General features: G+C 41.2%; 1 protein-coding gene across 5 annotated transcripts in view; it reads right to left on the bottom strand.

Annotated features, from left to right (window-relative positions):
• Nucleotides 1-13,631, bottom strand: part of LOC105497246 (cadherin 17) — an 87,417-nt gene that overhangs the window by 35,950 nt on the left and 37,836 nt on the right. For 4 of the 5 annotated variants that reach the window (XM_011768224.2, XM_071067997.1, XM_011768223.2 and 1 more), the window contains exons 4-9: nt 11,198-11,332; nt 10,165-10,303; nt 7,726-7,884; nt 7,421-7,620; nt 4,441-4,572; nt 3,960-4,110 (exon numbers count right to left, since the gene is read on the bottom strand). In XM_011768224.2, coding sequence (XP_011766526.2) covers nt 3,960-4,110; nt 4,441-4,572; nt 7,421-7,620; nt 7,726-7,884; nt 10,165-10,303; nt 11,198-11,332 — 916 coding nt within the window. Of the gene's footprint in view, nt 1-3,959; nt 4,111-4,440; nt 4,573-7,420; nt 7,621-7,725; nt 7,885-10,164; nt 10,304-11,197; nt 11,333-13,631 lie in introns of those variants that run through there. The other variant, XM_071068000.1, reaches the window with a different exon arrangement.

Genomic DNA, 13,631 nt, shown 5'->3' with positions numbered 1-13,631 from the left:
TAAGGACATTTTACCTTCATGACCTCTTTAAAAACCTTATCTCCAAATATAGTCACATTCTGAGGTACTAGGGGTTAAAATTTCACCCTATGAATCTGGGGGAGGGGGAACATGTAGCCTAGAACAGAAGGTTATGACCTCAACATATAATTTTGCGGGCATGGGGGACACATTCAGCCTGTAACACCTAGTGCTCCCTCCCAAAACTTCATGTTTACCAGAACCTGAGCATGGGACTCATTTGCAAATAGGGCCTTCACAGATATCACTAGTTAAGGCTCTGGAGATGAAATCATCCTGGATTTAGAGGCAGCCCTAAATCCAATGACAGGTGTACCTGTAAGAAGGAAAACACAGAGATGCACACACAGGAGGAAATGATCTGGAGGAGGAAGCCGGAAGTTGGAGATAGGCTGCCACAAGTAGCCAGGGAACACTAGATGCCAACAAAAGCCAGAAGAGGCAAGGAAAGATTCTCCCCTTGAGACTCTAGAGGGAATGCGGCCCTACAAGCACCTTGACTTCAGACTTCCAGCCTCCAGGACTAGGAGAGAGCAGATTTCTGTTTTAAACCACCAAATCAGTGGTGATTTGTTACTGTAGCCCTAGGACACTAATGCACATGGCAAATGGTATCACTAAACAAAGAGAAGCCAACCCTAGATTGCCTCTAAGCAACTTCATGGAACAATTGCAGAGACTGACTCTACACCAAAGATAACACAGGGCAGAGACCAGGCAGGATCCTCTCTGCCATGCTATAGTTTGTGGTCCTAAGTATTTCATTCCTGTCAGGGTTTCAGTCCAGGGAGTTCTACAAGCCAGTGGCTATGACTTGGTTCTGCACCCAGCTCTGGGCGAGTTCCGACAGCTTCCAGACCATCCTACTTTGGGAGGTGAGAATTGTGGGTCTTTTTATATGCAGCAAGAATCCCACGTAGGAGCTCAAACTTGAATTCATTCCGTTTGTGTAGTTACACCCTCTTACCCATCCACTGACAGTTTGCATCCACTGACATATATGGAAATTTAGAGGTTTTTTGGTTTTGGGTTGGGGGAGGAAAAAGAAAGTACCTATGTTATATCTACAGTAGAGCTGGACACATGCAGATGTGTCTCATGGGCTGCATGCAGGGACCATCAGAAGAAATAGGACAGAAGAGAATATGTATCTAGTGCATATGGCATGCATATGCCCTTGCAAGAAAAGTGTCTGTGTGCTGGGATGAAAGAGTGTCTTACTAAATTCTGTGGTCCTTTGGTGTCTCAGCAGCCCTGCCATAGCTCTATCCCCTCAGCAAGTGAGCAAGAAACTGAGGACACTGTCCTCCTCTCACTCACAGGAAACCTCCATGCTGCCAGAGGCACCATGAGGACTTGTGGATCAGTTGGAAGTGAAAGAAACCATGTCTCTGAGTGACTGAGGCCAGGAACAAGTGGCAGCTCAAACTGATACAGGAGTTTATGTAGCATATCTTGGAAATATGCAGAAATATTTAGGGAGGTGGGGCTTTTATGAGAGTCTAAATTTTCTATGTGAATACATAAGACTTGGTGGCAAGTGGGATTCAAGAATAAATGTTAGTGTTGCTAAGACTTGGGGACACGAGTCCCACAAGATACCAAACCGGAGAATGTAAATACACTGGAGAATCCTTCTTTTTTTTTTTTTTTTGTTTTGTTTTTTTTTTTGAGACGGAGTCTCACTCTGTTATCCGGGCTGGAGCGCGGTGGCATGATCTCAGCTCACTGCAATCTCCACCTCCCAGGCCCAAGCAATTCTCATGCCTAAGCCTCCCAAGTAGTTGGGATTACAGGCGTGCACCACCACACCTGGATAATTTTTGTAGGTTTTTTTTTTTTTTTTTAGTAGAGACAGGGTTTTGTCATGTTGGCCAGGCTGGTCTTGAACTCTTCTCAAGTGATCTGCTCATCTTGGCCTCCCAAAGTGCTGGGTGGGGTTACAAGCATGAGCCACTACACCTGGCCTAATTCAGTATTTTATCAAGGTTTAATTTGTGAATATTTTCACCTACTCATGTCCTGTCAGCTCAGCTAGACAGTAAATCCCCACAAGGTAGGAGCATTGTCTTGTACCTCTTTCAGGTTACACATATAGAATATGCTCAGTTGATTTATAAGAACTCTTGGTCCACTAAAGACTCTGAAATATTTTTACGAAATAAATTCTCACCTTTAGAGAGGCAAATAGCATGCTGAGCCCCTTCAAAATTTATTCTACCAACAATGACTTCTTCAGTCTTAAGAAAACCAGCACTGTCCTCTTCCCAGATGAGGGAGGCGCCTCTAAAAGGGCTCCCAGCAACCCCCATATCTCCTGATATTTGTACTGTTTCATAACCCCATCCTGTTGAGTGCAGGCTAGGCCTAGCAACTTGTTTCTAATGGCAAAAGTGATGGGATCGCTTCCAAGATTAGGTCATAGAAAGATTGACTTCCATCTTGCCTGTCCTTTCCTGCTCTGCTGTACTCTTTCCCTCTCCCTCAGAACTCTCTGAATTAGAGGTACCCAGCTGAACTTCACCCAGATTCCGAACTCACAGAAACTGTGACATAATACATGTTTGTTGTTTTAAGCTGCCAAGCTTTAGGGCAATCTGTTTTGCAGAAATAGGTAACAAATGCAGTACATGTTTGGCCCAATGTAAAAGAGGCTTGAAGTGTCATGTCCAGGTCAACAAAGGTTGTCAAGATTTTCCACCTTTATTCAGTGTCACAGAACATCCCAGATTTCCCAAGAAGGTGATGGCACACGTGTTTGTTGGCTATTGTTACACATTCCATTGTTACACAATTGTGACTGTGAGAAGATTCTTCCTTATAATGAACTGAAATCCTTCAAGCTGGCACTAACTCTCCCTGTTGTGGCAGGAGTTGAAAACAATCAAAGAGAGGACCTGCACAGAACACAGTGACACAGAACACACTGACAAAAGGTAGCCACATGACACCTGACAGCAAGAAGAAAAATAATGAGCAGTGTGAGCAAGCCACTCCAGCAGCACCCACCAAACCTCCGGGAAGGCACCCACTCTGTCAGAGGTGTCTGGTGAGGAGCGGGGGAACCAAAAGAAAATATAAGCCCGTCCACAAAGCATAGGAGGATCTGCCCACAAGGGCAGCAAAGCTCTAGAAATGATAGTCGTGAGGCTGCTACACTTGTAAAGCCTCTGAAATGTACACAGCACAACAGAACAAAACATTTCAAGAAATGCCAGTCTGCTCAGTCAAGGGGCTCACCGCCAAGGGGGAAATAGACAAGCCTTGTCCCAAACCCAGAGAAGCCATAAAACTCCCAGAAATTATAATGTTCTGACAGTAGTTGTTCCTATAGAAAAACTAAAAAGCTATCACAGGACACAGTAAAAGAAAACATAGCAAGACGAAGCAAAAATGATAAAAATAGATGGGACTTGACTTCATCTAGCAGCCTCTTGAATTATATTATCAGCTTCTTAGAGAGGGGCGCCCAAGGGTCAAAAGTCAACTTCCACTGGTATTGCTTACTTCTTGCAGGGTGTCTGACTTTGGGTGTAAATGTTTAAATTCTTTGGCAAATGTGATGAGATTGTCTCTTTAATGAGATTATTAGAGGTCAAATAATGTATGGGGAAATCCTGCAAATGCGATATCCCTATATACATGTATATAAGATACTAGTGTAGGTGGCTGTGATACTAATGATAGTGGCAAGGGTGATAATAGTGATAATGGTAGTAGTGGTAGTGGTAGTTATAAAAGCCCCAATTTAAGAATACTATCCAGATACCGTTTGATCCCAAATACGGTCCCTACATGACTCCCACGGTACAGTCAACCTCTATGCTGTAGAAGGCATGGATTATTGACTCCCAGTAAGGTCCCCTGCTCACATTTTACCCAGCAGAGGAGAGAAACGCAGGGAAGTTAAACAGCATTAGGCAGCTCTCATTTCTTACCCAGTCGTTCATTCTCCTGGACCTCAAATACAGTTACTGGTGATGGACATGTAGGTGGATTATCATTAATGTCTTGAACTTTTACATGAATTTCCAGTGGATATGAAAGTGGTTTTCCATACTCATCCTTTGCAACTGCATAAAAAACATACTACAACAGGAAAGTCAGAGTTAAGACAAGACTCACCCACCACCCTCTGCCAAAGGCAGAGAAAATCGCTGTTTCATTTCTATGTCATTTACTCCCTTATTTTTAATTCACTTAGAACTGGGAGATTAAAAAAAATGAGATGGGTCAGAATTATGTGAAAATTATCATGTCTTTGAAAACCAATAATATGCTGGAGTCTGAAATGTGTGTGTGTGTGTGTGTGTGTGTGTGTGTGTGTGTGTTTTTTTAAGTAAAATCCATTTTGCTCTCAACTGTAGATGGGCATAGGACTTTGTCTTGTCGCCTGTGAAATTATTCTCTTTTACTCACTGCATCCTTTTCTTCTCGGTCCAAGGGCTGAGTCACGTAAATATCTCCTTCCTGGTCAATTGAAAATGGGAATCTTGGCAGCTTCTCTTTGTCAACTAAGGAATATTGTGCACCGGGATCATTCCACCGCACCTACAGGACCCAAAGTCAGTTGTGAGGAAAGCTACATTTGGACTGAGAGAACTGGAAAGGAAATAATTTTCTGGTTCTCAATTTGAAATCTCTGACAACCTTGTATGTCTGTGGTTTCTTATAACAACTGAATTATATTTTTCACTTTTAATCTAAAATAAGCCTGTTTCTCCCCACCAAGTTATATTGCTCGAAAAAAGCACACCAGGAGATGTTTCTTCTTTAAAGCAATTCCTCACAAACCCTCTACAGGGTTTCTTTTGGAAGTCTGACTGTGAAAACTTTCTATCCATGAACCATCAAGTTAAGAAACAAAATGTACTTTGTAGTTGGCAGTGTCTGAGGACCAAGCCGTGATGTATGGTGAGCATCTAACACTCAACAATGAAGATGAACAGGGGCAATAGAGGCCACTCTGAAATCTTCTCCATGCCATTAAGTAAGACAAATGATACAAAAAATAAGGACATTCCTTTCCTAAATTTTTAGCCTCAGAGACTTCAGGGATGAGAATAACTGCCAATTCCTAGGGTTGTTTGTAAACAACCTGGCAAAAATAAAAAATAACACAAGTAAGACCAATCTACTTGCTATATAGACAGAGCCTGGTCTGATATATCAATAATGTTTACTGAGTTTGCCACATGCCAGACACAGTTCTAAACATATTTATGTGTTATCTCATTTAATCTCCAAACAGTCCTCTGAAGTACAGACTACTGTTATCTCCATTTTACAATGAAGAAACTAGGGCACAAAAAATTTAAGTGATTTGCCCAAGGTCCTACTGCTAGTTGAAATTTTCACAATAAACTATTCTCAGAGCAGCCTGGGAAGGTATCACAGAAGCAACTTTGTCCCTTGCTAATTATTTAAGCATCATGCATTGTCCACGCAAAGACTACCTGTTTGGTTATAAAGTGGGCTCCTCTTGTGTTCTAAAAATTCAGCCTGAGTTCCTCTCCCCTACCCCCCTTCCCCCCTCCTCCCTCTCCTCCCCCGTTCCTTCCACCCTCCCTCCCTCCTCCCTCCCTCCTCCCTCCTCCCTCCTCCCTCTCCTCCCCCCTTCCTTCCACCCACCCTCCCTCCCTCCCTCCTTCTCTCCCTCTCTCCTTTTGGGTTTCAGAACACCCAGAGCATTTTTTCCAGGCCTGAAAATTGGGTAGACACTCTAGAATGTTTTCTTGGCAGCCTCAAGTCAACTAAGCATGAGTTCTTTGCAGCATTTACAAATCCCTATGGGAGTAACTTGAATAACAGCTACGAAGACTTTAGTCTAAGCCACCAATCTGAAATTCTCATGGTAATGAGTGTTGACATGCTTTCTTTCTAACTGGGAAATCAGAATTCTTTCTGCTGTTCTTCCTTTTTTTTCCCTCCTGAAGTTGAAGTTCATTAATTCAACATTCAATAAATAAATGTCCCTGGGCCCATCTCAATAAATATGATGGAATAGGCCATTCCAGGGCCCCTTAACAATAGTAGCATTAAAAAAATTTAGGGGAACTACAGACTAGTACTTCTTCTTATCTTTTAATATCTAATAATTTTATCTACTTTTACAGATACTATCGCAGTTAATCTTCACAAAACACTGAATCATTATCCCTATTTTATTGATGAGACACTGGGGCTCAGAATAGTTAAATGACTTGTTTATGATCAGTCATTTAAGTAATGGAACAGGAATATGATTTTGTTAATCTGCTTCCAAATCCAGGGATGTCCCACTAACCCACAGCTTTCATGTGGAGAAATTTCCTGGGCTTCCAGAAAATATCAAATCTGGGTGGAGTCCAGAGTGAATTTCCAGGAGCTAAGGTAGGAAGGGGCCCAGGGTGAGAGCACATGCCACAGAGGTGGGGAAGTAGGAGCATCTGAACAGAGGGGAGAGGCACACACAGGAGACAGAATGCCAGGTGTGGGGAGTTTCCAAGGGGAAAGATTCCCTACTATGATCCTTTTACCCCTAGCCAGTCCTATCTCTGTCCCTCAGCCTATGATGGGACAAGTCTATTGGGTCAAGATTTTTCCCACAATAAGAATGAGCAGACTTTCAAAACTATTTGCAACCCCCAAATCAAACTATGTTCATACATACAATGTGTGCACCATATATGACCCACTGCAGGGCAGCCATATCCCACACTGCTAACAGGGAACAACAAACGTCACTGCTGTCTACTTTTAAGGTGAGGGTGAGTGAAGTTCTCTCTGAAAGCAAAAGTATATATCTGATGTAGTTTGGATGTTTTCCCCTCCAAATCTCATGTTGAAATGTAATCCCCAGTATTGGAGGTGAGGCCCAGTGGGAGGTGATTGGATCATGGGGGCGGATCCCCTGTGAATGGCTTAGAACCATGCCCTAGGTGATAAAGTGAGTTCTCACTCTGAGTTCACATGAGACCTGGTGCTTAAATGTGTGTGGCACCTCCCGCCTAACTCTCTTGCTCCCACTGTCATCATGTGATGCTCCTGCTCCCCCTTTGCTTTCTGCTGTGATCGTAATTTTCCCAAGGCCCTCAACAGAAGCCAATGACAGAGCCATGCTTGAACAACCTGCAAAACCATGAGCCAATTAAACTTTTCTTTATGAATTACCTACCTCAGGTATTTCTTTATAGCAATGCAAAAATGGCCTAACACAGTATCTGCATCCAAGTTTCCTGCCCATGAGGCATGGTCAAGTCCAGTGACTCAGGGTCAGAGGCTATATAATTTGCTTTATAATCATGCTATGCAAAAATGTATCTAATAAGTGTATCAGTGAAGACCTTTATGGTGGGTCTCTACAAAGTGAAGCCATTTCTCTAGTTGGCTGTCAGTGTTACTTGGGCTTAGGTACTACCTGAGTGATTTTGATGGGGTGAGGATCAGTCGAGTTTTCCACCATCTCCACAGGTTCTGGTGCTTTCCAAATATTCTCTGTCACTATGATATCCACAGATGTGGTATCACTGAAGGAATTCTCACTCTGGCCTCCCATGTCCTTCACTGAGATCACCAGATTATAGGAAGGATTCTTAGCAGGGTTCAATTCCTGAGATCCTATGAGAAGTAGGGGAGAAGGGAATAGGAAGCATCTCTGGAAGGGACAGACCCAACTCCCTTTTTCTGACTGAGACAGTCCTACCAGGGCACCCCTGAACATACCTTCTCGGGTAAGAGAGATGCCTCCCGTTTTGTTATTGATCTGGAAATACATGACATTGTTGATCATAGGAAGCTGGATGACAATCTGGTAAGAAAGCTGGCCATTGGGAGTGGCCGGATCATCCAGGTCTGTGGCATTGACGTACAAGAAGGGCTTTCCTGTTTAACAAAACATAACCAGAAAAAGAAAACAAGATATTAGTTGAAACCCAAACCAACCATAGCTACTTTTTCCATGTAAAAAGTGGATATATAATAGGGAAAGGTAGGACAATTCACACCAGTGTGGAAATAAATATTTATCCCACTCCCCTTCCCTAAAATAAGGTTTCTCAAGGTCTGGTCCAAGAACCTCTAAGGGTCCCTGAAACTGTTCAAGCGCTCTGTAAAGCTAAAGGTCATGTATGTATAAAAGATCCATTTAAAGTACAAGATAATTTAATGACTTTTAGTGTAAAAGAATGGAAAATATGGCATTGATATTGATTTCACTTTGCAACTAATCTTTAGGAAACCACAATTTATTAAGTTTGGGTATAGTACTAAAGAATGTCCAGTTATCTGAAAATACTATTAAAATATTCCTTTCTTGTCCAACTGCATATCTGTGTGAGGCTAATTTTCCTTCGTATACTTCAACTAAACTAGCACATGGCAAGAGAATGAATGTAGAAACAAGACATGAGAATCCAAGTGTTTTCTATTAATCCAGACATTAAAGAGATTTGCAAAGATTAAAGCAATGCCATTTTTCTCAGTATTTTTGTCTTTAAAATCAATTATTTTTCATTAAAACATGTTTAGTGTTATTTTAAATGAATTAATAATTTTTTAAAATTTCTAATACAGTAAATGTTGATAGATATAACCAGTGATGTAGTAGAGACGCCTCATGAGACTCAGTTGTTGAATTTTCAGAAATGTTGTACGTCAATTATTAATACCAATGGTCACTTGAAATAGGCCATGGTACTTGAAATAGGCCATGGTAGGAGTATTTGTAACATGGAAATTGGAAAATTCTACAAATCAGAGCTTTGTCCCCCCAGAAAAATAGCTGTTAAGCCTTTACCAGGACACCACTGGATATAACCCACGTATCTAAAAGTTCTTTGGAGTCCTCAGTAAATTTTAAGAGAATATACAAGTCCTGAAACCAAAAAGTTTGAGAGCCACTGCTCTAGCAGATTCTATTAGTGAAGATAGAAAAGGTATGGCCTGGAGGCTTCACATTTAGCAGAGTCTGTGTGAGTCTTTGGTATGCAGCCTCAGGGACAGGGACATCACTCCACATAGTAAAGTGAAGTGAATTTTTTCCCAGAATTCTCAGAGGCAGGCATTGAAGAAAGAGAAGGAAAAGATTAAGTAACTTGAAGCGAAGCTTGATGGTGGGATTATGCAAATGGCCCCAAGTCTTGATTAGTATTATTTTAAATGAATATCTTTAAAATTTCTAATACAGTAAATGTTGATAGGTATAACCATATTTCTGAGAACTCTGAAGTCTAATATTCATTTATGTTTTGTGCAACTCTTAGGAGGTGATGCTTCTTTCTAGGTGCCTGCTGGACACACTCACTCCTTAATGGAGAGCTCTTGTGGAAGTGAAAGGTAGAAGGTCAATGTAGCATAGAAAAGGGCTGAGCCATAGATGGGATGTAAGAGAAAAAAAGAGCTGGAAACCACCAGTGACAATATCAATGGAGGTTCCTGAGAAGATACAGGGGAGTAAGCTCAGCTTTCTAGAGTGTTCTAGAGCTCTGAAGTATCTTTAAGATCACCCTAGAAAAGTGTTTTTCAACTGGGGGTAATTTTTGAGACAGAATCTCACTCTGTTGCACAGACCAAGTGCAATAGTGTGATCATGACTTACTACAGCCTCAATCTCCTGGGCTCAAGTGATTGTGCCACCTCAGCCTCCCAAGTAGCTGGGACTACAGGCATGCACCACCACACCTAGCAAACTTTCTTATTTTTTGTAGAGACAGGATCTCACTTTGTTGCCCAAGCTGGTCTCAAACTCCTGGCTTAAGTGATCGTCCCGCCTTGGCCTCCCAAAGTGCTGGGATTTTGTGCCCTCCACCCACCAGAGGACATTTGGCAATGCCTGGAGACATTTTTATTGTCACAACTTGGCAGGGGGCACATAGTGGATAGAGGTCAGGGGGATGCTGGCAATCATCCTACAAGGCACAGAATGGCCTCTGACCAAAAATAGAATGATCAGACCCAAGATGTCATTACGTAGTGCTGTGTTGAGACGTTGAGAGACCATGCTCTGGAGCAATAGAGATAGTCAAACAACTCCCAGATCAGTATGAAATGTGGGTAAGATAGTGCTTATTGAGTGACAGCTGCAGCCGTTAGCCACACAAGTCTGCCCCTTCCACCTGACACCCTTCCATCTTTCCATAAATATCTCTGGCCCCTGCCTATTACCTGGGCGAGAGTTCTGCCTTACTGAGCCTTCGTACTTTGACTGGAGAAACGTGGGTCGATTGTCATTGACGTCCTTCACTTCTATGGTGATGGGGACTGGACCCTCCACTATAGCTCCATTAGCATCCAGGGCTGCAACCTGATGTTGAGGAAAAGGAAACCATGTTGGTGAGACTGAACTTCATGTCACATGCCCGAAAATCATTTGAAGGAAATTAGAACTCAAAGAACCAATGGCCTGGTGACTGTAGGACAGAAAGAACTCACAAAAGCCCAAATTGGGAGCTGCTAAAATAGGGGTTGTATCAGTCAAGCCTGGCTAATAATGACGGTGACTTTCTATTAGCAGGGTGTTCTGGACACTGAACATGCGTCTATTCTGGATGGCTGGAGTCCATGAAACAAGAGCACTGTGACCCCTGAGAATATGAAAGTGTCGGGTTCTCTTCCAGAGCCATTATGGTGGTCAGCCTGCAAGGCCTGCAGCAGAAGTACCAGACAGAAAGCTTTTTTCCATAGTTAGCTCTCTGCCTTTCGTAGGTATTCAGATACCAACAGTGAAAACTAAAGGAGAAAGAGAGGGAGAAAGATCTTTTTAGTCAGCTTCTGGCTACTGGTTCCTTCTGCTTCTTCCAATGCCCAAAGTAGCTCCATCCTAGCGCCGATGCAGCCTTCTTCATGGGTCCCAAGCCAATGCAAGAGCCGCCGGCAGAGACCAGTGAAGTATCACAGATGTGCTGACTTTTGATCCAAGTACCTAAGCATGGTCTTACTTGGATAAGTAATGCCATCAGAGGGTCCTGGCAATGTAAGTGGGGTTACTCTGGTTAAAAAGCCTAAGGAAAAGGATATGTTTGCCACACCTCTCTGTAGTTGGTAAGAAATGGACATATAAGGATTGCAAAGTGTGCCATTAATGTAAGGAAAGTTGTAACTGGATTCTATGCAAGGGAGGAAGATGCCAGCGATACTTCCAGAACAAAGGGTGCTCGCAGAGGTTGGAGTTAGATCCTTTCACCTGGTCTCAATTTACCTGGAGATTGTGTGTGGATCTTGTTTCCCTGTCCAAGGCTTTGGTGTAATACAGAAGTCCCTCCCGTTCTATCTTGAATATGTTGTCTGTCTCCCCAGTTAATTCAAAAGTCACAGCAGGAGGATTGGCCTTAAACTGGGGAAAAAAGCAACAGATTAGGTTGTAAGGGAAAAAACAAAGTTGTGGAATTTGTAGCAAGTCACCAATTTCAGATAAAATTTTCACTGGTTCAATTACCAAATAAGAAATCCTCAACTTTTAAAGTGGTACCTTCTAAAAGTTTGTTTGCACAATAACTGTGTAACATTCAACATACATTTTCCTCAAGAAACCGTATACTATTATTCAATACATTGACAAAAGTCACTGATGCTTTAAATTGTAGCTGAGGTTAAAAGCGACTTTTTGGTAATATCTGAAATCTATGACATTACTAGCTTCTAAGAAGCATTAAAAGGGTAGATTTCTTGCTAGGATAAAATATGTCATTTAGCACTTCTAAAAATCGTGACAAAGATTAATAGACATGTTAATGTTAAGGAAAACAATTTATAAGTGGCTTCAACTTAATGCAAATACTATATGATAATCTATTTTTCAGAAGTGAAGAAAATACTGACCACCATATTTATAGATATGGCTATATCACTTTGAAGACCACAACAACAGAAAATTCACATAAAACTAAGAAAACATAAAAGTTGTTCAACCTTAAGTTTTAATATACTTTTATATATTTTATTAAATTAAAAACAATATCAATGTTAGTATCAATATAAAGAAATATTGTTGATGGAAATATAAATTCCTATATTCCTTTTAGAAATAACTTGAGGCATAAAATGTTTATAGCCTTTGATAGCAAACATTACTATACAGAATTTACCCTAAGGGAATATTTTTTCAAACAAGTACATGCTTGTAGTGTAAGTAACTTTATTTATAACACCAGTAAGGTTGAAAACTCCTAAAGGGTCATAAAAAGGACAGTGAAATTATTATGGCACATGACCCTGACAGAATATTAATCATTAAAATGTTCATTCTACAAATTATGAAGAAACATAAGAAACAGTGATATAAAGTAACAGAAGTAAATTTGAGAGTAAATCTAGACTGTAACAGTACCAAAAGAATTCATGTCGGTAGGTAAGAAATGGAATTTAAAATACAAGAACAGTTGATGTGTTAAACGGGTAAGATTATAAGTTAAAAAGTTTTTGTGCATGTTTGTTTGTTGATATTATATTGTTTATATAATAAATGAACATGTTGCTATTTTGTGCTTTAAGAAAAAGACCTGGACATCGGTGAGAAAGGTGGAGTAAGGGCCTGCAGAAAACTGCTCCTCCATAAAAGCAACGAGAACACTGGCAAAAATTGTAAATATCATTTTTTCAGAATATGTGAAATGAACCAGATGCTTGCAAAATCCAAGGAATGTTTATTTAAAAAAAAACAAAAACAACAACAACAAAAAAAACCTACTAAATATCAGTGAGAACCAAGCTTTGTGGTGTTTTAATGCACCCTAATCCCATGGTCCTTTCCTAAGACCTGAAGTAGCCTTGAAAGCAACAGCCTCACACCACAGTACCATGGAGAGGGTGAGAAGCATTTGTAGCCTCCCAAAAGCTCCATCACCAGAGAACTATCATTAGCTATCCTGTTGGCATTTCCCTGGAAACACCTACTTATAAGGCTTATCTTCATTTGACCTGACTCAGAATTCACACACTACACACAATTTTTCCCCTGGGGCATTTGTTGAAAACAACCATCAGCAATTGTTCAAACACTGCAGCGGCCTGAGGCTGTGATAACAGTTGAAGCAAAGCAGCAGCTGACCAAAACACTTAAAAGGGAAAGCTGGGAAATGAGATGTCCATATGGGGCTTTGAAAATCTCTAATATATTCCTGGCAATCTACAAGGTCACTATCATGAGCAGGGCTGCATGCATGCCTGGGAAAGGCCTGAGAAGGACCTATCCCTCACCTCTGGCTGACTTGGAGGCTCTGCATAAGCAGAAAGTAAAGGCAAAGGCAGAGTTGTAAACTGCCTGTCACATAGTTGAAGGTTGTGTCCCAACATGCACACAGTGCCCCTTGGTAAATGCCAGGAGACATACTGGCTTAAGACATTTAAGGAAATCTCTATCTAGTCATTAGCTGAACACTAAGCTAACTGAGCAGAGACTTCAGTGGCCAGACATGACAAAGAATACAGACTTTACAGAATTCATTAAGGAAAGTCACTAAGCAAACAAACAGCATCAACAACCAACTCCAGGAAAAGAAAGATATATGATTTCTAGAGTTGCCACATCACATTATTTAAAATGTTCAGTTTTCAAATTATGAAATGTACAAAAATATTAAAAAGTTAAGTCAACAGAAACTGTCCCTGAGGAAGCCCAGATGTTGGATTTACTA

This window comes from Macaca nemestrina, chromosome 8 (genome assembly GCF_043159975.1).
Source record: "Macaca nemestrina isolate mMacNem1 chromosome 8, mMacNem.hap1, whole genome shotgun sequence".
NCBI classification, from domain to species: Eukaryota; Metazoa; Chordata; class Mammalia; order Primates; family Cercopithecidae; genus Macaca; species Macaca nemestrina.
The sequence above is the reverse complement of the archived record's forward strand: the minus strand, read 5'-3'. Positions and strand labels throughout refer to the sequence as shown.